This window comes from Camponotus vicinus, unplaced genomic scaffold (genome assembly GCF_025532165.1).
Source record: "Camponotus vicinus isolate PSW18456_S1 unplaced genomic scaffold, iyCamVici1.0 SCAF_1, whole genome shotgun sequence".
Classification (NCBI taxonomy): domain Eukaryota; kingdom Metazoa; phylum Arthropoda; class Insecta; order Hymenoptera; family Formicidae; genus Camponotus; species Camponotus vicinus.
Genome location: NW_028141945.1, coordinates 35,783,870 through 35,807,742, shown reverse-complemented (window position 1 = coordinate 35,807,742; position 23,873 = coordinate 35,783,870). Strand labels below are relative to the sequence as shown.

The window sequence follows — 23,873 nt, the reverse complement described above, 5'->3', positions numbered from 1 at the left end:
TGCGTGTCGTACTTTCCATGTTTTGTTCCTTTCTCTCTCATTCGCCATATCAATCCGCGCGTACATCTGTCTGTCTCGTTTAGTCATGTGCAGGGTAAGAGAGCGCAGTTGGACTTTCTCATAATGTCAAGCGAATCGTCGATATCGATGCGCTTTAGTAGCGACAAGAACGTAAAGTATATATATCACATGTTGGCATATATATCTATATACATCTTCGTGCGCGTCGCGTCATCCAGTCGGCATCTGTCATCGTCCCGTGGTAGAGTCGTAGGAGTTTGTCCGCTCGCTAAATCCGCCAAGGCCGACCAAGATCTGTCAACCGTGACGTGCTGACAGGAAGCGCGCGCGGAAATACGATACAGTTAGTGCAGTGTGCGTCAGCTGTGCGACGCGACGCGCGCTCCAAGCTTCAATGTCTTCGTCGCGGTCCGGCGAGCACGTCGCCGATTATGAGCGATTTAACAACGAGACAGGCCTGCCGCTCGACCAAGAGATCTCCAATGGCTCCAGTCGACGTGAGTCAGCTTGTAATTTTTACTGTCCTAAATCCATCTAGATTTCCATCGCTGATAATGTCATTGTGAAATGGCTGCACAGTTGCATATTTACTGTTGACAGGAAAGATATTTACTCTTCACTGATAATATCTTTTTGACAAGACAAGCGTCTTGTGACAAATTATAACATTAGTCATTGAAATTTATAGCTCTTTGCTGATAATGAGTATAATCTTTATAATTATTTCTCCAATAAATACTTTATTTTAAATTTTTATTAACTAAAGATATTGAGAAAGTTGGAGTTAATTTATATAGAGTTTCCTTAGAAAAAGTATGCTATGAATTTGTCATGTTAAAGTGCCTAAACTACAAAATTGTATCTCTTATAGAATATGGTTCCATGCTGTCTTCGCCTTCCTCAGAAACTTATGTAAGGTCTTCGTTTGACAATGCTAATACTGCTAATCAGATAGATTGTAAATATGAAGCAGGTGAAATAGGAGCCAGAAGCATGACTGAGAATATAGTATGTACTGCGTGCGATACATCTCTTGATATGGACATGCATTGGGAAATGAATTATCATGAAGCTTCAATATTTTTAGAGGTAATTGTTCGTTAATTATACATACATAAAATTATACATACATAATTATATATACATTTCAATAGTAGTTAATGACATAATACATACAATATGCTTGTACATATATGATCAATTATTTTTTTCAAGGATATCTACTATACTTTATAGTGTGTATATAGCACTATACATATATATAATGTATGTTATATAACACAAAAATACATAGTTTATTTTTTTTAATATATTGTATGTGACTGTGCAAGACAGTTTAAATTATATTAAATTGCAATCATCTGATTGTTATCAGCATTATATAAATACTTTTTTAGGAAGGTAGAAACAATGAGAAATTTGACTCTCATCCGAGACATCCTGAGGATTTGCCAGCATACCTATTAGTTCATAATAGTTGTTACAATGGATTGGATTTGTTGATTTCATTAATTCTGCTATCACTTGCATTTGTAGAAGAACCTGCTCTTCCACTATTTAAAGTATGTCACATACGAATAAATGATACATAATACTTTTCTATCAATATTTTTCATTTATATGCTTTGTTTCAGGTACCAGTGTGGGTACATGGTTCAGTAGAATTACTTGCTTTAATTACTATTGGTGTGGAATTAGCTTTAAAGCTGAGATGGATTGGTTGGGCCCCTATGTTAAAACATAAACGTACAATGTTGAAAGTAAGAAATATATTGCTTAAAATTCTCACATCTGTAAGGATGCATGCACAAAGTGATATATTTACATAAAACGCATTATAAAAAATATGATACAGAAACAGAGAGAATATTTGTATAATCAGATCATCTAAAAAAAGTATTACTTGTTTATACACTTATGAATTAATATGTAGTGATATAAGAATATTAGATAGCATTCATGTATTCATAATAATCAACAACCGCGTCATCTAGATTAATGAGTGTTACAACGAATATAGTAACTTTTTAATTTATTTACATAATAAGTTATTGAGTTATAAGTATAATATCAGACACATCAATACTCTTCAATAAAATTCAAATGAAAGGAGATGATATATGATTCTTATGAAAAAAAAAATTGTTGATACATCATTAAATCAGGTGATTGACTTTCTGCCAATATCTTAAATTGATTTCTGTTTCAGTGTATCACATTAATTATTATGTTTCTCGAAGCTATAACAATCCTGATACGGCAGTCTTCGCATTTTCGCGTAACGCGCGCCCTAAGACCTATCTTTCTAATAGACACGAAATATTGTGGAGGTGTAAGGAGATTTATAAGGCAGATACTTCTCACATTACCGCCTATTTTAGATATGTTGGGACTTCTTTTTTTCTTGATTACTGTATATACTGTATTAGGCTATTATATGTTCAGTGAAATGAACAGAAATTTTTCCACATTGCAAGATAGCTTCGTCAGTCTATTTGTCCTTCTTACCACTGCTAAGTGAGTAGACAATATAATTCAATGTAATTAAATTAAAACAATATAATTTACTACTTATGCAACTTGTAGCTTTCCGGATGTAATGATGCCGTCGTATTCGCAAAATAAGTGGTACGCGATATATTTTGTATCTTATTTATGTACCATGCTATATGTAATGATGAATCTAATGTTGGCGGTAGTAAACGAAACGTTCACGTCTCGCGAACGTGACAAGTTTAAGAAACTGTTTCTACATAAGAGAAAAGCGTGTCAGCATGCTTTCAAGCTTTTAGTTTCCAAACAGGATCCTGACAAAATGCGATTCCGTCAGTTTGAAGGTTTAATGCGGTATTATGCTCCAAACAAATGTACGTATTCAAGATTATTACTGTTTTTTAAGATTATTACTTTTTTTTTATCAATACAAAACTTAAATTTCATGCCATATAATAAAAATTTAGAAAGCGAAAGCAAATTTACGTTGCATGACGATATTATATATAACCATCTAAATAAGTAATGATAATACCTGCAATTATAACGCATTGTTATACATATTTTATAGCCATACGAGACATTGTTTTAATGTTTTGCCATATGAATACATCGGGAAGTGGCGCTTTAAATAGTGAGGAATTTTTATCGATTTACGATGCTGCGACACTTCAATGGGACTTGCAATACTCTAACATACCATGGTACCGAGCCACGGCGTGGCCTCTGCAAATGCTGTGCACAGGTGCTCATATCGTTATCAAATGGTCATACTTTGAAATGTTGGTGTGTAAGTAAATGATACTTGTGTGAATGATACTCGCGAGAAAATCTTATTTCTCATTATTTGTATAATGTTAGATGTTATTATTATTGGCAATTGTATCGCTATGATAATAAGAATCATAGAACCGAGTAGCAGTCTTGAGGAATCGGCACATGGATTCGCTGCATGTTGGGACACTCTATTGTTTGGAGGACGTAAGTGAAAAAAATCTTTTAAAAAATGAAAATAAACATATATTGAAGAAGAGGAACTTATGCACAAATAAATTTATAGTTTTTGTGGCCGAAGCATTGTCAAAGATATTAGCTCTCGGCATTCGATGTTACTTGAATTCAGGATGGAATCTCTTTGACCTGGGAACATCGATAATGACTGTTGTCGCCGCGTGCGCTCTTATTTTATTTCCCTCAGCTACATTCCTGGTTATGTTCCGGCCGCTCAGAACATTGAGACTATTCAAGATAAAGAAGCGCTATCGAGATGTTTTTGGTACCCTCGTGATTTTGTCTCCCCAGATGTGTTCGACGGCGATCGTTATGCTGGTCTTGTATTACTTTTTCGCGATTATCGGGATGGAATTGTTCGCCGGATTTGATATGCGGAATTGCTGCAAGTTAGTGCCAAATTAATTACAATAATTAACATTAAAATGAATATATTATGTTTTTTGCCTCACAATTTTATTCTTTTAACTTTTATTGATTTTTACAAATATTTTCGATAGGAATACAACCGTCGAAGATTTCTATGAGTATTCTGTCAATGGTAGCACAGCGCTGGGATATTACTATCTTAATACATTTGACAATCTCTTAGCGAGCGGCATAACACTCTTCGAATTAACAGTTGTTAATAATTGGTTTATACATATGAATGCATACGCCGTTACCGTGGGCATGTACACGAGAATATACTTTATGATATTTTATCTGGTAACGATGATCGTATTAACTATCGTAGTATCCAGTTTCTTGGAAGCTTTTCGATTTAGGATACAATATAAAAAATCGACTTCAAAACACGACGGTAAATATTTGAACAATAAAGGATTCTTTCTCTTTTCCTTTTTAGTAAAAATTTTATAACTTTTATGTAATACATATTTTTGCATCTTATTGTTTAGAAGAAAAAATGCTCCACGAGGAAGTGGAATTAAAGTGGAATGAATTGCAATGCATAATTGAAGATTTTAAAACTTTGGAAAATCTGCGCAACTCTTTAGTCGTTGGAGGAAGCACTTCGTTCATTGGTTCGCGACCACGAACGCGAGAGGTTCTACAGAGAAAAATGTATACTCATGAGATAAACGAGTGGATAGCTGAAGTGAAGACAGAAGAGAAGCAGTCGGTATCTAACATAGCGCATAACATAGAAGATCCAAGTGGTGATAGCACCTCTGATTCAGATCATCTTGTAATGAACGGCAATTTACGCCAATAAAACAATAGTATATTTATCTAGGAAAGACAAGGAGAAATAGCGGCGTGACTTATAGATCGTATTCTCAAAATTAATTTATAATTTTTGCTTATATTAGTGCAAGTGCATTTATTATATAAAACATCACTCGCTTAAATATTAATTTAAAGATGCACACAAATATCTTTTTGACAGTAGGGTAAGATAATGTATTATGTGTCGGATAAAAAATCTTTTTTTACTATCAGTAGAATTCTAAGAGATACGATTAATTATCATCAAGTTTTAATATAAATGAGTAATTTCTTTTATATTTATTTTGATACTATAAACTAGTCGAACAAGATGATCGTTCTACTTAAAAAACAATCTTTATGATGCCTTAACTTGTATTGATGCATATTATAGTTTCATTGTATGAATGTATAATTAATACGAGGTAGATATATAATTATACTTTGATATTATTATATCAGATATATGCAATATTTGTATATCAGATCAAAATTATTTTGATATCATTTTGATGTATAAGATAAGGATGATGTAAGGATAAGCAGTGTTATCTTTGTTGTTTTTTATAAAAGTTTTATTTGCAATTAATCATTGCAATTTTAATTTAATAATAAATTAATAATAACTTAATAATAATTTAAATATATATCATTAGAGTTGGCTCGAGAGGATATTATAGGATCTGGCGCAAAATGATATTTATGCTTCTATTTATTTATAAATTTGGACGAAATTTTTATTACTCTAAAAGTCAAAATATGAAGGAAATATTTTTTCTCTTTGGGGTCGGTTCTTGTATATGGCGCAAATAAATAATAGTAATTTATAAATTAAGCATGTGTGATATTGTTGTTACATATTATACTATAGTACGAAAGAATATTTCATAGCTATCTTCCCATCTATGATGTAATAACCATGCTTTATTATTTAATATATAGAATTATAAAATTCCCCATTCTTTTTTTTGTCTTTCCATTAAAAAACACTATTGTAATTAAGTTTTATACTTAATACTTATACATATTATGTTGATGATTCTAATACTAATCTTATCTCATTATATATTTTCAATCGTCACTCCGTTGCAACCTAAACTGGTTCTTCTGACATCGAAACCTTCTCTTGTTAATAATTCACAGAGGAACGTGATGCGTACGTCATCAACATTTGGCTGTAACAAGATATATGCGTATCCACCTCCACCAGCGCCTGTGAGTTTCCCCGCAAATGAGTGTTCTCGTGCTATTGAGCAAATGATATCCAGCTTCGAATGTGATACATCTAATGCACTAAGTAATGCTTGATTCGTACGGACGAGAGTCTGTAAAACGTACCACTATATATTAAGCGGACTATAATTTTTAGTGAATATATATGAATCTTTCGTGCGGAGACAACGCACACAATTAATTGAAATATGTAATGAAATAATATTAAAGTTCGCAGAATGTGAGACTTACAAATAAGTTTTTGTATCGTGATTCCAGGAGATCTGCATCATTAGTTGACTGAATATCATATATTTCACGGAGTATCTGAAGAGCCGCCTTTGATACAGCATCAATGCTGTCGAAGATCGAATCGATGATTGCGGGATAAGATTGTCTCATCTTTATCACTCGTTCTAGCAGATCTTTCGTATTCCGACTAACCATCGAATTAACTAACAGAATATTCAAGCTTGGCATATTAGGCAATATATTCACTGGCTCTCTCCGTTGGAATTTTATTATTGAGCCATATGTGCACACGCTGTTGTCGATTCCAGAAGGAGAACCGTGCATAATTCGCTCACAGCTCAGAGCATATTTTGAAATTTTTTCGAGATCGTCTTCGTTGAATGTATTATGAACATCACTCTTCTGTAGACGTGCCCAGTGGAAAAAGCACGCTGCAATACAAACTGCAAACGATGCCGAACTACCCAAACCCGCGCCGATCGTTAATTCCGTAGATAAATGCAGGGAGAAAGATTTAATTTGCATCTGTTCTTCATAAGCGATATAAATGAGCAAATAAAGTATCGCTTGTAAGCTTAACTTCTGCTGCTTCGAATCGGTATATGTGCCAGAAAAATCTTTTTTTAAGGTGATAAATTGTTCAACTTGATCAAGCAATCGATTAGTATTCTCGTTAAACGGGTAAGAAGGTTGAAAGTACTCTAGAATTACATCTAAAGGTATACTTAAACACAAATGAATATCAGGGCAATTTATATGGATATTGTTTAAATCTTGTTCGTTGAATTTGAGTTTAGTTCGTAAATTTAAGCTAGCTGCAAGAGCAGTTTTTCCGTATACTACCGCGTGTTCTCCGTGTAAAATCACCTTGCCCGGTGCGGATACACTGAATTGAATCATTTTTATAAATAAAAATTATCTTTTATTTAAAAAATTGATGTAATATTAAGTAGGAAAAAATTAGAGATTTGTGCTTTCATACAGAAATATTAAAACTACGATTATTAGAAGCGGTTAACGTAAAACGGTTGTGATAAAAGTAATCAATTTTCTTTAATTATTAAATTTACGAAAGAAATTTAATAAGATTCAACAGTCAGGTTTTTGTTTTTTCCCATTGTTCTGGTGTTAATGTTGTTACTGAAATAGCATGAATTGCCTTTAGTTCTTCTTCCAAGACTCCATACACAAGCCTGTGTGTGTGAATTATATATTTCATTATTGAAATTTTATATCAGTTTATTTTAAAATGTTTCAATGAAAAGATATGTATTGAAATTACATCTTTATAATGCATATAATTTGTGAAAATATTACCTGTGACGTTGCAGGGTGGGCTTTCCTTGAAATAAATCAGAGACAACGACTACCGAGAACTTGGCGCCGCAACCATCAGATTGATCTACCACCTCCTGTAATACGATGTTTTATGAATAATTTATCTTTCTAAAACCACTAAAAATGAGTAAGTAACAATATCTGCTGTGTGTAATATATTTGCGATTTCATATTTATTTTGTTATCTCTCATTGATTTATTGAACATAAATTATCTTATTATTTTCTTAGATTGATGCTATTAATAAAAAAATGCATTAATAAAATTTTATCACAGCACAAATCTTTTTGTTATATTGTTTGCTCTTTGAATATCGTTTATCTTTTTTCTGTTAATATTATTAATAATTAATAAATAATATACAGAACAAAATTTTATAAAACATACTTTTAGAACATTATAGATGATATTAAGATCATTTATTGTTAATAAACTGTGTCATATATCACTTATAGTCAAAACACCTAAACGTAATTACGAACTTCTTTTTATATCATCGTTGATATAAAGCGTTCAATTAAAATTTCAATAGATGACGATTAAAATTAAAAAAAAATAAAATTTATATTTTATATATTTATTTTACAAAGACTGCAAGGCAACTGGTTTGAAGTAATTCTTTCGTATGACTGAGACTTACTATGAAAATATACTGATTTTAAATGCAAATTAAAAGAAGTTTTAAAGCAAGGTTTGAAGGTGATATCTTATCTTATTCTAAATATTGAAATATGTATAGTAAACTAAAAAATATGTATGTACATATTTTTATGTGTATACATATATAAGCATATTAATAATTCTACTAATTTTCATAGATATAAATTAGTATTGTGTAATTTTGTGTTGTATTTTTTATTATGGGTAGATATTCATAAATTGTAGTGTACTGTTCATAAACTATGGAAATTATAAACTAAAATAAAATTGAATTTTTTAATTTGAACTTTTTATCATATAGTTTAATTATTATTCTTATTAAAAAGATCAAGACTTGCTTCTCAGATCGATATTCTAGACAGAAGAATGCGTAATAAAGAAATATTTCACCAAGAAAAAAATATAGTTTAATGTACATTTTGTCAATATTAAACTTGTGTTCTTTAATGAAAATTGTTCACACAATTGATTTCCGCGATAACAAGTTTACGATAAAATTAGTACAGCAAGAGAATCAACTAATGTCGCAGAAAAAAGGGCCAAGAAGAAATTAAATTCGACTCTAAAAACAAATTTTTATTTATTATTTATAACAATTTATACATTTTTTATTTTCAATAACTGCATCATTCAATGTGACTTAACTTTACTCATCAGAATCTCTTTCTTTAGTACAAATAGTTGGACATAGTTGAAATATACAAAAAAGCCTAGAAAATGTCCACATGAATATATCGATACTAAAAGAGAAAATAAATCAGGATATTTTTCAGGAGGTTTTACAAATTTGCTGACGACAGAGAGAAGTAACACACCTAAAATGGATGCATAGAACACAATGAAGAGCCACGATTTTTTATTATAGCTTGGAAAATTTGAAAAGAATTTATTTTTCTTATACTGTTGTATTTTATTCTTTGATCTTGATGTATTCTTATTTAACGAACTCTTTGTTTTGTCGTTGTAAAATATGTCAGACCACACCCAAGAAACAAAACATAAATAAAAAATTATTGTGCCAAGATAAGCAAGGTATAGCTCATCTTTTATATATAATGGTAGCATACTGAAATGTGAAATGATCAAGAACCAAAAACAAAGAAGAGGATCGTTATGAAAATGCAATAAAATTGGTATGGCAACTAAAAGTATAGATTTCTCGTGAACTTGGAATGAGAAAAGGAAAAATGCTAAGGCAGAATTTATAAGAGAAAGTATAAATGTATCTTTTGTAGGTAAAGAATATAAATTGATGCAACTCGGTAACATTGCGCATGTTGTTACCGTTAAACAAATCTTAGCTAATTGCACGTTTGTAAAAATCTGTCGTAATTTACAGAAAACATTGATTGCACACCAAACATTGGCAACTTTATCTTCGAATACACCTCTGGAAAACGGGAATAATCTGAGCACTGTACTGAGAAATAAATCCCTACTTTTGAAAAATGGCATCCAAATAATGCAAAACGTTAATAGTACCACAAAAGAGATGCATGTTAACATGCGAATACAGAAAAACCAAGATTTTGTCTTATTGGGTATATGATTCCCAAATATGTAAAAGAAAAATGGTAAAGCATGATATAACTCCATTTGTTTATAGTTTAGTGCTAAAACAAACAGAATTGAGCTAAGGATGACTGAATCTTGCATCATAGCAGCTACAGCAGCTACGAAGAAACCCAGCGACACACAATTGTATTGAAAATGTCCATGATCTATTAATATTATTCCTGGATAAATCAATGCTGTTAAAAGGACAGCATCTCTTCTCTTAAATTTGAATATATTGGACTCATTAAATCCATGACTGTCCGACAAACGCAAATTGATTATAAAATATATAATTGCTGGTATATAAATTAATATGTCTGCAATTAGGACAGTCAGTCTCATGAAGTGCTTATGCTCTACAGTCTTGAATCCTCTGGATTCCTGCAGTTTTACAAAAGATGGATCTATCCTATTTGCAATGTGACCTAATAAAAGACTGTGATACGCTGTTAAAGGTGGATAGTCTAAACCCCAATATTCTAGATCATTATCTGTGGTATTGATATACCACTTATCAAGGGGTAGGTTCAACGTGATTTCTTGCCAGTGTCGCTGCGCTTCATAATCTCCATACATAGGAGGCTTGCCCTCTCCGCTGTGAGAATGATGAATGATGCAGCATCTCAAAAGAACGGCAAAGCAGGAGATCAAAGCAAGTTGCAGTTTTCCCTGCATTCTCCCTTATGTGAGGTCCCGAGAGTAAGTTTATCGCTCCGAAATTTATCCTCGAATCGCAAAACTAATCGGCAAGAATTTCAAGAACAGTTCCTGGCAAAACGACACGTCATCATACGTGGCACAAGTATAGGAAAGGAATAAAAAAAAAACCGATAAAAGAATTATTTACGTACCACGTGTGAAGCTTTCAATCCCTCTGTCACTTTGTCTTTAATATGTTCCTCGCTATATGGCATGCTCAAATATCTGCTTTTAACAAAGCAGATATTTACTACTATTAAATACTATTATTAAATGCCACTATTAAATTTTTCTTAACCAACGAAATGATGTGAATGAATGCAGAACATGGCAGTGAGGAGTGAGGAGTGATGCCAGAAGGGATACAGGGGCGTAGTCAGGTAGAAGTTAGCAGGCAAGGAAACTGACAGAGAAGTTTCGCTGCCCGGTGAGCAAAAAAAAAGGAACAATATTTATGAAAAAGTATTGTTCATAATACAATATCCAAACAACTTGCAAATATTTCGGTCAAAAAATTTATAGAATTATTTTTAAATTGCTTGATTTTTCAAGAGCGGGCAAAAAGCTACAAGAACAGGCAAAGCCTGCTCTTGCCCCCCTCCCTGGCTACGCCCCTGAATGGATATGCTGGCAATCGGCAACGTATCCATTGACAAGCGAGATTTAAACCATAAACATAATAAAAATAGGTAGATCGACATTATTGACAATTATAATCCGTGTCCCAAATGCCATCTATACTTATCTTCACTTTTTGGAATCTCTTGATATGTTACCCTCTGTGAACATTCGTGGACCCTGGCACCGACGAGATACTGTTAAAGACCGACAGTCCTGGGTAAATTTTCGTGACCACCAAGTAGGCCCGGTGGGCCCGGAGATAATAGAAGATTGATGATATTACCGGCCGTTTTGATTATATTGAAGACAATTACAAGAGTTATTTAAATCATACGAGTATTTTAGGTCATTCAGTTATTGTTTTATTATCGAAAATGTGTAAATCTTTTATATACCTGCTTCAAAAATGACAAATTATGTATCAAATCATTATTTTATTATCGACAATGTAAAGATTTTGTTACCTACAGTAACACTTTGCACGTTTTTTTCTGGTCACTTTTTTCTGGCTAAAGCTGGTATTCATAGGCTGGTATTCATAGTCCGTTCTTATATTTAAGATCGTCTTAAGTTCATCTTTAGATATTGTATGTATCATTTTATTGGCTATGGATTATCTGAAGATGAACTAAAGACGATCTTAAATATAAGACCGGACTATGAATACCGGCCTAAGTCCCATAAAACCATTGGTCTTTAATAATATCTCGTTAGTGGCCGGTATTCATAGTCCGATCTTATATTTAAGATTGTCTTAAGTCTGGTCCGAGGTTGACTTAAGACCTCATTCAACCAATCAAATGGCTGCGTAGCATTTCAAGCTCGAACTTAAGACGATCTCAAATATAAGATCGGACTATGAATACCGGCCAGTGACCTTGGTTTTCTAGTTCATATCCACGTTTTTGATGTTCACAGAGGGCGTATCGCTTTGAAGGATCATCTAAAAGCGGGCCATGACACCTGAGTCTTCTCTTTGTCAACGTATAATATTATGGAAGGAATTGTTTTTAGTGCGTATTTTATATCTTCTATTTTAGAAGGAAAGATTGGTGAATATCGAAATTTAATAAGTCGTACATAAAATGACCTATTGTATTATTATATCGAAATGTCAAATTTTGACAGATAATGGCGGACGACTCGATGCGCGCGCCGCGCATCTATCGGCGCTTTCCGGAGGCCGCTCGTGAACAAACGCCAGTCACGGCCGCGCACCTCCGACGACGGACCAATCGGCGTGGCGGAATCGCGGCGGCGTCGGCGGCGGGCGCGCTAATCGGGGAACGAGGCGCGTAGGCGAACTCCGGTCGGGACACGGCGCGTTATATTTAAGCCGTCCGCGGACCCGGCGCCCACGGTACGTTGTCGTCGACTTGGTGTCCCCGGCGAACGAAAATCAATATTTCCGTCGTGTTACGAGGAAGAGAGAGCACAAGCGAACGGTCGCCATTGCCGTACGCTGTTATAGCCGCGCGCGCGTCTCTCTCTGACGTCGAGCCTCGAGTATTTTCCGGCGTCACGACGAACGAGGACGACGACGCGCAACCGCCCCGTCATCGTCATCGGTCAGTCGCGCCGCGTCGCGACTCGTGTACGTGTACGGGAATCTCGTTTTGGACACGCGCACGTTGCGCGGCGGCCGCAAGGAGAGGACCAGCAGTAGCGGTACGCCAGTAGCAGCGGGGCGACACCCGGCTTGGTACGAGAATTTCGTCCGCCTCTGTTATATCCGAGGTCTCTGATTCGATTTATCGTCATTGGTGAGCCGTTCTATCATCCCTCGCTCTCCTCCTCTCTTTCCTAATCTTGCCGTCCTCTCCTCAGTACTCGTCTCATTGACGTCCCGACGATCCGAAGGAGAGTCGAAGCAGCCTCGGCGAGAGGACGGTCGCAAGCGCGATATCCCATTTCGGTAGCGCGGAAACCGCGTCGTCGACGGTCTCTCTCGTTCGTTAATTCGCCCTCCCGTTCCTTCTCGCGCTCTTTCCTTTTTCCTTACTCCTTCTCCTCCCCCTCTTCGTTCTCGCCGAAACGATGGCGTTTCTGAGGAGCGTATCGCGACGATGTTGCGCCGGCAAGAAGCTGAGCAAGTGCGGCGTGCCGTCCTTGCCGTTGCCCGTGGTCGGCCTCCTGGAGAACGTGGCGGCCTCGGCGTCGGCGGCGATGGTGACGAGGACAACACCGTTGCGGCTGGTTACACAGGTGCGCGACGACACTTCGCGCGGCTACGCGACCTCCGCCGCCGACGCTGACGCTGACGTCAAGAAGCAGCAGTCGGCGGATCGGCAGATCGACCCGCTCGATTTGCAGTTTAACGACCCGATCGCCGCGTTCAAGAGCAAGACCACCATGGAGTTGATGCGTGCCTACTTCGTCTATCAGATGTGCTCCATCGAATATATCGTGGAGAACAACATGAAGGTGAGTTTTCACGTGTGTATTTTCTGTATTCGGCCGCGCACGTTTTCGGAGTCGATCGATGTTAAATTTTATAAATTAAAGTTTCTTTATTTTTTTAAAGTTTTTTTGAGACTAATATAACTCGAGTTCTTACATTGTAGGCAGATTTCCTTCTAATCCAGAAAGAGAAGAATAATGATATGTTTTTCGTAGAACTCTGACTCAGACTTAAATCACTTCTCCTCAGCTATATTTTATTATATGATTGATGAAAAGAGCGCTAAAACAAGTGCGATGTATACGATTATGCGAAGCTCCCTTCCAGTCCATTTAAAAATGATTACATCCGATTTAAAGTGACACTCTATCTGTTGATATAGATGATCTATTTGAGTACCGTTGGAACATTTTTCGCGATTGATCAAATCGTAATAAGCGAGATACTTGATTTGCAACTCACGAGCGATAAAATATGATACAAATGTGACATGATTGCCTCTTTCGATAATTGACAGACATCCTTTTAGAGATCCGTGTGTATAATATTTATCGCGGATGTATATCCTGTACTCTCAGCAAAGTGTAAATTGACTTACATATACTTATATAATCTGTCATCATTACGATCGATCATCAATTTGACATATGCTGAGTGATGCTATTAACAAGTCACTCGACTTGATTACAGTTAGTAGCTCCATTATGTAGCTGTCTTGACGAGATAAATAATCAGACACATCAAACGATATGTGTTAATATTAATCCTGGGTAACATGCATTTCCTTTACTGCATTATTTATGGATCACGTCATATATAATCTAAGAAAGAGAGATGCTCGAATCAAAAATTCATTTTTGATACTGAAACGAATTGAATCTTCCTTGCAGACTTTGTAAAAATTGCCGACCATGCCTTATGATGGATTCTAAATCATGTTTCGTTTATGGTAGGTCGGTTAGCCTTCCAAGAAATTGCTTACGAATATTAACATCTTATCGTGCTTTCAGGAATCTAATTTTGCCATCGATATAAATCATTCATATTATTTATCGCAATCAAGTGATATAACCGTAATCTTGGATTGATAACATCATGAGAAATCCTTTTAAAAAAGGAGAAAAAATCGGCGGATTTTAATTCGCCATTTATAATTTTTCATCGTTTCGTTACGTAACATTCGCGATTTGTATTAAGGTGGCCCTCGGACGATGACGTGGTACGATTCGTCGTTATTGATTTTACTATTGCCGGATCGACGTAGGAATTTTGCTGCAAACCATCGCCGGCGAATTACATAACCCGTTTAAGATAGACTCATACATATAATACGCTCTAGTACGCGGAATTCAATTGTGTTTCCTTAATCGGTCATTAAGGAAATCGTCGGTCCCGTGAATTTTTATTCCGTTATGGTAATATTGTAGTTTTTACATGTTGTACATTGCTAATCATTTCGCGTAACTTTAAATTACTATTAATTTAATTCATGTTAATCAATTTTGATTTTTTAGCTATTAAAAATGAGAATTAATATTTCTTGCAGAATAAACTGAACGAAAAAATGAATAACTATTTGTTTCTTGGATTATATGACTAATATGTGACGCGAAGACATGTCTTTCGTGTCACATTAACCAACATATCTTTTATTCAAGTTTATCAATCATGGGACATAAAAATGTTTATAGCAGAAATTTTGCAGTCACATTTACGTGAGGTATAATTTTGAATAAATGTTTCTAATTCATAAAAGCTTCTTAAGAATTGTTTGCAGACAATAAATATCGTCTACTTTAAACAAGCATGTAAATTTGTAAATTTGCAGTATAACAAATAAAACTAATTTGTTGAAACTTTCACCAATGTTTCACCAATGTCACGGGTAAATATTGACAAAGAATTTAAAAAAAAACGCTTTTAATTTATGCAAATGTGCATCTTTGCAAGGGTTTTACAAATGATAAGTACCACTCAAGCATTTACCCTAATTAGACTCATCAGTGAATAGATAATTGACCATACATAACACGCTTCTTTTTTTTTTTAATTATACAATATTGTTTTCTCAGTTGAAAATAAATTGCAAAATACAAAGATTACAAGGAAACTTGACGAGAAATTTAATGCGAATTCGTGCTTTTCTTCTAAGTCGTCGTAAAGAGGGACAGAGTCTTCCTTACATTTATTTTATGTTATAGATTTTCTACGCTTCTCGAGGCGACCCTTAGAATACGGACAATGCAGACGTCATTGTAAGATTGTACACAACAAAATCGCCATATTTATCTTCCTGTCGAACTTTACGTAACATAAAATTCGTTACGTGCACATTCCATCGACCGCATTACTCGTTGCGGGCTCACGTATGCAGTCATTCGATAAATCATCTCGCAGGATGTAAATGTTGCCTTTGATTAACGTTTCGCTCTCGTTTGACAACGAGACGTAATTTATGGCAGGACTAATTGCAAAACGCTTACGGTAACATCGAGGGCGGGGAATATTTCTCTCTCTTTTTCGAAAACCCTTAATTTGACATAAGAACGTATGAACTAGTTTTTCCCCGTCTCTCGTGTACTTCCGTATCGATCGTATCCGTTCAATGTCGCTTCTTCGTCATCGCGAGACGATGATAATTTTCACTGCAAACGAACGATTTTAGACCGAGGCCAAATCGAGCATATTTTCGATATGAATAAGAAAGTAAAATAAAACATAAAATGTGGAAAAAATCGTTCGGTTTCCGACAATTAGTATGATTATATTCTGCGAACTTATATTGCGATAGTCTTATCACCATGAATATTGTGAAAAAGATGAGTTGCGTATTCTAACTCCGTTTACAAAAAGAATTTAAAAAAGTTGATAGCTAAGATAAAATAAGGATTCGATATTTTTTAATCGAAAACTTTTCGATTTTATAATCTCTAGATTGAGGAATCCGTGCGATTGAAAAAAGGGCGCATTTTTTCGGGCATTCCATTAGTTCCGGAACCATGTGAAAACGTCGTAGAAGGATTCATGCTGTGTGGCATGGTCGACCGTGAACGTGAAGTCACGAGCGAGAACTGCACGAGGACAGACAGCATGGTGCATAGTAATGCATTATTGCGTCTGTGCATTGTTCGTCAATACCATTGCAATCTTGAGAACCTGATTTGACCTGAAAGATATTGGTTTCCTCGCTTTCTTTCGTGCCATACCTTGTTCAGACAGTGTGCCAGACTAGACGACACTTTCTCCACGATACACTTCTATACACATCTTAAAAATAGCACGAGTTCGACTCGAATTGCGATTGGATGGAATAACGAAAAAGAAAATAAATTTTACAAAGAATGAATCTAAAAACTTACAAGAATTTTTGCGATTTTTAATATGTTAATTAAGAACGAAGTTTAGCTGCAATTTAATGAAATATTGATTGATAATGTGTGTTTGTGCTTCCATTGAATAATTATTGAAGAAATATTTGGAATTTTACGTTATTGCATTCAGCTCGAGTTAATATTAAGATCAAAGATTGAGGAATTATTTTCAAGAATTATCTCTTCTTTTCTCCTTGTAATTGCTTTATCATTCTTTCGCGCACTTGTATTTGTATTTTATAACAGAAAAAAAATATGTGCGCCTGTAAGATCGAGTTTTATATCGAATTTTCGAACATCGCTACGCGAATAAATCGGATCGTTGCGCGTCGACTTTTGCATCTTATAAGAATTATTATGTATTCACGCTCATCTCGGTCATCGTACAATCTCATGATGCAAATGCATCGCAGGCGTCGCCGCGTCTGCTTTTCGCGAGACTTTTCTCGTGCATTGATTAATCTTCCTGCCATCAAGAGTCATTCTTTCAACATGCTGGTTGAACTAAATACCCCGTCTTCTCTTTTGATCGGCTTTGCTTTTAAATGTTCTTGTAGTCATTATTCAACAATAATTTAAATCCCTTCGTCGAAATCCTTGTTCGTTGAATCTCTTTATCGTAAAATCGAAAATTCCAACTCTCTCAAATAGTCTCTCTAAATGAATAAATTTATTTCAACTTTCGATGAGGCATTAATTTTGCAACTCATGTAAATCTATTTACGAAATATCGTTTTGCTAGATTTTATCAACGTTGATATCGTATCACATTTTCGCATTAAATTTTTATATCATAATGAGCTGTTTCGCGTGACGTTAGGCAAACATTTTTTCCTTTGATTCCTCTCGTGGGTGGATACGTATTCTGGAAATGTCTGCACATTCTTAACATATTCGCATTTCGGTCAGTCCCGATGCGCACACGTGAGTCTTCCGGTTGATGTGATGTAACGCGTTTCGAGATTAGTGGTCGTGTGTCAATAATATGGGGTGTCTTATATGTGCGTACAAAAGATCCGTCGATTGGTGAATGAGTATATGTGAGTAAGTAGTTTCAAGGTTATCCAGTTTGTCTGGCGCCAGTTCTTTGCACGACTCGTGCCAGGGACAAATAAATGGAAAGGCGGATGATTTTCGAGTCGTCGATTCGTTCCATCGAATCGATCGCCTAAATAATAGTGTTAGACCTCTCGGATCTATTGTAATGTATGTCATTTTTTTCTATTGTAATGTGTGTCATCTATTTCTTTTTAAATTACTTCTAAATATATATAATACATATATATTACAAATAATACGTGTATGGAAAATATGGAAAACGTGAGAAACAAAGGACGGAAAGGAATGAGATATTTATATTCTAAAGTTATATTGAACCATCTATATATTTCAAAAAATTTGAAGATGCAAGTTTGCAAAATTAGAATCAATTTCGAATCGTCAAGCAAATTGATCAGTTTTAGCTCTGTATTTTTATGCTATGGATTTCTGTGATTTTTTATAGTATTATTATAGTAATATTATAGTAATTAATATAAAGCTTGGAATATTTTTTAAATTTTTATTTAATAGTTTATAAAGTAATTTTTTAAAATCTTTTTTCTTGTTATGGATTCCATATTCCTTTATATTGCAATAGTGATGAAAAACCATACTGTTCTGAGAATATATTTAACTTTTGTGTGTCTCATGAAGAGAGATAGAGCTCGAGTATTTTTAAATAAAATATAGAAATCAACTTTATTAAATTTAAATTGATTCGAATAAATTTAACTTGATAAAATTTAATAAAATTTTATTCTGATTGGAATCAGTGATGTACTTGTAGTAATCTACGGCTAATATTTTTCTAATTTTATTGATAATTATATATAATTAATCAACGAGATAAATGCTTAGATTAAAGTGGCTAATGGGAATTTAAAAATAAAAATGCGTTATATCGACGTCGATAATGATTGGCTTTTCTAAATCGAGTCAGCGTTATCGGCATTATGATATTCAACTACCTTTGCGTCTCTTATCTGCTACAGGTTTTTCCCGTATTTATATACAGACACACACAAGCACATGCATATGTGTCTCAAAATAATCCGTAATGTCGATCTCTGTATCAGTATCAAATGACTCGATGAATTTGAAGTGGAAAAACTTAAGTTCTTAATTTGGATCGAGATGGTATCTCAGAATAAATCCGTAATTATTTATGACAAGATGATATTGTTAAAAATACCGAAATTTTGTTAAAAATACCGATGCATATGTATTGCGAGACCGGGAATTTTTCTAAATCATTGTCACATACAGCTCAAATCGCAATCAGTGTATCGTGTATAGTACACTATCACATTTCTCCAGTTACACCATCGATCTGAGGCTTAAATAAGACGTAGACAATGCAGTTCAACGACTTTATTCGATTGCCAAGAAATACATTTCTCGCTGTCATCAAATTTTAGTGAAATATATACATATTTTTTTGCAGCAGAAAACATGAACATTTATAAAATACTAGAAAAAATATTAATTCAATTCGTACAAGAAGATAGAAATAATGTTTTATTTCATAATTATAGACAGGTTTCTCTTTTGAGTGGTCACAGTCATAATTATACATTATTTTTGAACTATGTTTATGTTGAGCTATGCGATGCTGGTTCATAGTCCAACGATTTTGGCATGATCTCTCGCAATTGTATAACACAATGTCAATGACAAAACTAATATTATTTGTAACTTCTTTTATAGGCAGGTTTCCCTTTTGAATGGTCATCATAGTTAAACATTATTTTTGAACTATGTTTATGTTGAGCTATGCGATGCTGGTTCATAGTCCAACGATTTTGGCATGATCTCTCGCAACTGCATAACACAATGTGACAAAACTAATATTATTTGTAACTTCTTTTATAGGCAGGTTTCTCTTTTGAGTGGTCACAGTCATAATTATACATTATTTTTGAACTATGTTTATGTTGAGCTATGCGATGCTGGTTCATAGTCCAACGATTTTGGCATGATCTCTCGCAACTGCATAACACAATGTCAGTGACAAAACTAATATTATTTGTAACTTCTTTTAAATTTATCAGAGGTTGATGATATTATCTGATCGATATTATTACAATTTTAATTCTTAAGAAGCATGAACATAATATTTTTTAATTAAATTTTTAATTTAAAATATTACATAATTATATAATATTAATTTAATATTATATTTATTTTAATTTAATATTATATCATATTATATAATTTTAAAGAAAGACTTTATCATAGGTATCATGGTAGATATCAGAGTTTATCGAGCGACGTGTTGTTTAATCTTATCAATAGGTATATATAACGTTGACAAACTATGGTAAGCTCTGGTAGCCTCTCGAGTTTGACAAACATAACAATGACTTAAGTGACACGTATATTTAAAGTATATTAAGTCGACTATATTGTCTCTATATAATACAAATCACTTATCTATCTGTTTGCTTAACACTTAAGAATTCACATTTCAAATTGGCTTTATATTATTGTTTCATACAAGCTATCTTATTAATTATTATGACTACACAATTATGATTATATAATATCTTGTATTTGCATCATATATAATAAGTAAATTAAAGTAAGACTAAATTTTTATTAGCCATCAATTATTTTTATTACAAATTATTATGGAAAATATATGTGGAATGAGAATACAGACTCTATAATATCTTAATCTTGCTGTTACAAAAATGTTTAAATGTAGTTGTTATATTGGAAAAATTTCCCAGGACGATAGTGAAATCTTATAAATAACGATAAAATTAAAATCGACCTCTACGTGTGCTCCATTGCTTGTAAAATGTTTTCGTTGCCTTTCGGCTGCATCCCAATTTTATTTCTACGATTTCATCTGACGAAAGGAGATTTCATCCGATCGATAAGGGGAGCGATTTCAATTAACAACCTTTGTGGCAAGCAGAGATCGTTTCTATTTTAATAACATGACTAATTACATTTCTTCCTCTTGCTTATATATAACCTCGAGTATTCCCTTTATATATTTCGTTATATATATCTCACTATTTATCTATCATCAAATTTGGTGAATCATTAGCATACATATGTCTCTGATGATTTATATCACAAGTTCCATTATTCTTAGCTACAAATTCCTTTCGAATTCAATGCTTTCTGCTTTAAAGCGATCTTTTTCCATATCACAAATTTTCAGAAGCAATCGATCAATCGAAGCAAATGATTGTATATTTCTTAGCTGTTTTTACATAAAATAGGTGACATATATAGATATGTGTGTATATGTGTAAAATAATAATCTAATAATAAGCAGGATAGAAAGAGAGCAGAGGATAGTCTCTATAAAACATTGAAAAGAATTCAACATCTCAAAAAAGAGCTCTTCGATTCTATTACATTAAAATATGTATTTGATTGATATGCCATTCATTACGATAGTCGCAAAATCGCGATATTACAATGTTATTCATAAAGTTATGATAGATTATCCGATCATCGTATCAAGATGTCAATGTTAATGAGCAATTAACATCGAGTTTCAATCTTTTCGAATATTATGTATTTAAATTTGTTTCTGCAGGCATATGTGCTATGCATCTTTATAAGAGCATTTTTAAGAATTCCATATAATTTGAAAATTTTATATTTTTGGCTTATTATTTTTAAGTTGATTTCTACTGAAAAAAATCTTCTATTATGTTTCTTATATTTTATACATTTTATATTTCTCTTAAATTTCTAGTTCCGTGGCATTTAAGTGGGATTATAACGGTATATACTAGGAGCATGCGTCTTCTTAAGAGATCGATATTCGCATACCGAGAGTAAGCGTTTACTTGAGAGATCGATATTTGGTAACCATTCACGTGATTGTTAGTCGCGATGTAACCTACATATTTATTGTGCGAGGGTGTGTTACCTATAAAATAAAATTTTCATCTTTCTGAGCAGTTACATAACGTTTGCTCCGAGGTAAACTCTACAAACGAAAAAGCAACCATTTTTCCATTTTTCTTCCTTGCATTGTGTTACGCTTGCGTCTCGTGACTGTGGCTTCCTTTGTGTAGTATATATTTTAATAGAATACATAAATCATATACACATACATACTGTGAGACGAAAGAAAAGAATTAGCGACGTAACTGCTTTTAGCTATTGCCATCCTGATTTATCCTTGTCTTATATACATATATACATATATTATATCCTGCATTTGATTTTCGAAATAAATTTATTGAAGGAGCAAAAAGCTACATTTTACGTGTATCTATATCAAATATATACATTGTTATTTATCGATTAAATTAAATTTTCTTTAAAAATTTGCACTCAATTTTTTAAAAATTTACTCTCTGTACTCTTAATTTCGCAATTTTTAAAATAAAATTTATTAATTGCAAATATTTATATTCGATGCATTATTGATTTAACAACACACTATTGTATATCTAATCGTTTGAAATTTAAATATGAACAGTTCATGAAATTGACGAAAGCGATATTGGGCGAAAAGCTGTTCACGAAGCTTATGAAGGCAACGTTTTATGGTCACTTCGTCGCCGGAGAGGATGAGGTGCAGATCACACCAGTTTTGGATAGATTGCGGCAATTTGGCGTAAAGCCGATTCTTGATTATTCCGTTGAAGAAGATATCTCGCAGGAGGAGGCCGAGCGACGCGAGATTCAGTAAGTATCCATCTCGTTATATTTTTATTGTCGTAACAATTACGTACTATCATATCGCACGTTGATCTTTTGATTTTTTGTACAATATCCTTGCGAAAGTAGCGCATTATTCTACGACTCGAATCCATTCGCCAAGTATGAAATTTAATCCCGCGTATTATTTACAGCGTCTTTCAATGGATGTATAGTGCTAGTATCAGACATAGTTCTTTATTTACATTCGCTTAACTTTTTTTCTGTACGTGACGAAGAATCGCATTTTAATTTTCATTAGTATATGCAGTTGAAAATAATTGTAATCTAAAGAAATAATTCGATAAGCAGAAAAAATCACGAAAAAGTCAATGTAAATCAAACAGAGGTGCATATGTAGTAATTATCTAAATAAATAATATTCTTTCATTTTTCAGAGCTTCAGTATCAGAAGCGGGTGATGAGAAGAGGGAAGGTCCGCTGAAAAAATATCACGTGGAAAAGTCATTCGCCGATCGACGGTACAAAGTGTCGTCGGCCAGGACGTATTTCTACCTGAACGAAGCGTCCTGTGAGCGAAATATGGATATATTTGTCAGGTGTTTGGAGGCTGTGGCGAGTGAGTCACGGATTTTATTTTTAGCTCTCTCTAATCTTTTATTTCTTCTTAATCCCTGACATTCCATCCCTTGCTTTTGGCTTTGATATAAATTATATAGGATTATCCCCCTTAACAATCAGTTTAGGGCTTATTTTTCATTCATACGTTTTATAAGTTAATTCTCTTCTAAACTCTCGAATAAATATAGCATTTTTAGAATTTTTAAATTATAAGAGTTAAATTATAAAAGTTTTTAAATTTAATTTTATAAAATTAAACAAATATGAATTTAAAACTAATAAATTAAATTAAATAATTAAATTAAATAATTAAATTAATTTAAAATCAAATAAATAAGCGACGCGCAATATTTTGCATAGTATTCCCTAATTTCGCGATCGTGAGTCAACATATCATTTAATATAAGAATTATATAAGAGTTATATTGAAGCAAAAGGAGACAAATCGATGAATGGGATCGCGACGCGAATTGTATTTTCCCTCGAATTTTAACTGATTTAGAATTGTTTATCGAAATTGAAATCTTATGTGAAGACCATATGCGATATACCGAAAATCGATACATTAATATACGCTTAACATATGAAATGCGCTTATTATTTATAAGTTTGTGACTCGTGATAATGCTTATAAAAATATTTACAGCATTATCACAAGTCGTTTGAATACTTAGCTTTTCCTTCAGGGAATAAATTTTTTAGGGGATAAATCTTACTAAATCCTCTTA

At 33.6% G+C, this 23,873-nt stretch overlaps 4 protein-coding genes across 7 annotated transcripts in view; 2 read left to right on the top strand and 2 right to left on the bottom strand.

The window, feature by feature from the left end:
* Window positions 1-70: 70 nt before the first annotated feature.
* Window positions 71-6,059, top strand: Tpcn1 (two pore segment channel 1). Its single transcript, XM_083086602.1, has 11 exons — window positions 71-518; window positions 893-1,110; window positions 1,419-1,583; window positions 1,656-1,781; window positions 2,231-2,538; window positions 2,608-2,888; window positions 3,086-3,304; window positions 3,376-3,495; window positions 3,575-3,914; window positions 4,026-4,327; window positions 4,425-6,059. Exons 1-11 carry the CDS (start codon window positions 416-418, stop codon window positions 4,739-4,741), a joined length of 2,499 nt encoding a protein of 832 aa, XP_082942728.1. The 5' UTR covers window positions 71-415; the 3' UTR covers window positions 4,742-6,059.
* On the bottom strand, window positions 3,958-7,105 carry LOC145964170 (mevalonate kinase-like). The gene is made up of 2 exons (XM_083086634.1): window positions 6,199-7,105; window positions 3,958-6,059 (listed from the first exon to the last, which is right to left on the bottom strand). The coding sequence occupies exons 1-2, from the start codon at window positions 7,096-7,098 to the stop codon at window positions 5,796-5,798; spliced, it is 1,164 nt and encodes a 387-aa protein (XP_082942760.1). The 5' UTR covers window positions 7,099-7,105; the 3' UTR covers window positions 3,958-5,795.
* Window positions 7,106-7,232: 127 nt separating this feature from the next.
* LOC145964159 (uncharacterized) lies at window positions 7,233-11,105 on the bottom strand. Of its 2 annotated transcripts, XM_083086620.1 has the most exons (3): window positions 10,605-10,822; window positions 7,516-7,610; window positions 7,233-7,391 (listed from the first exon to the last, which is right to left on the bottom strand). In XM_083086620.1, exons 1-3 carry the CDS (start codon window positions 10,665-10,667, stop codon window positions 7,295-7,297), a joined length of 255 nt encoding a protein of 84 aa, XP_082942746.1. In that variant the 5' UTR covers window positions 10,668-10,822; the 3' UTR covers window positions 7,233-7,294. The 2 variants fall into 2 exon arrangements, with proteins under 2 accessions (XP_082942746.1, XP_082942738.1); XM_083086612.1 differs by lacking the exons at window positions 7,233-7,391; window positions 7,516-7,610 and adding an exon at window positions 8,752-10,521 and having other exon boundaries at window positions 10,605-11,105.
* Window positions 11,106-12,296: 1,191 nt separating this feature from the next.
* Window positions 12,297-23,873, top strand: part of Slga (proline dehydrogenase slgA) — a 19,636-nt gene continuing 8,059 nt past the window's right edge. Inside the window, exons 1-4 of one of the 3 annotated variants that reach the window (XM_083086493.1) lie at window positions 12,297-12,836; window positions 12,901-13,497; window positions 22,343-22,551; window positions 22,962-23,143. In XM_083086493.1, coding sequence (XP_082942619.1) covers window positions 13,111-13,497; window positions 22,343-22,551; window positions 22,962-23,143 — 778 coding nt within the window. In that variant the 5' untranslated portion in view covers window positions 12,297-12,836; window positions 12,901-13,110. Of the gene's footprint in view, window positions 13,498-22,342; window positions 22,552-22,961; window positions 23,144-23,873 lie in introns of all 3 variants that reach the window. The other 2 variants (XM_083086485.1, XM_083086501.1) reach the window with 2 other exon arrangements.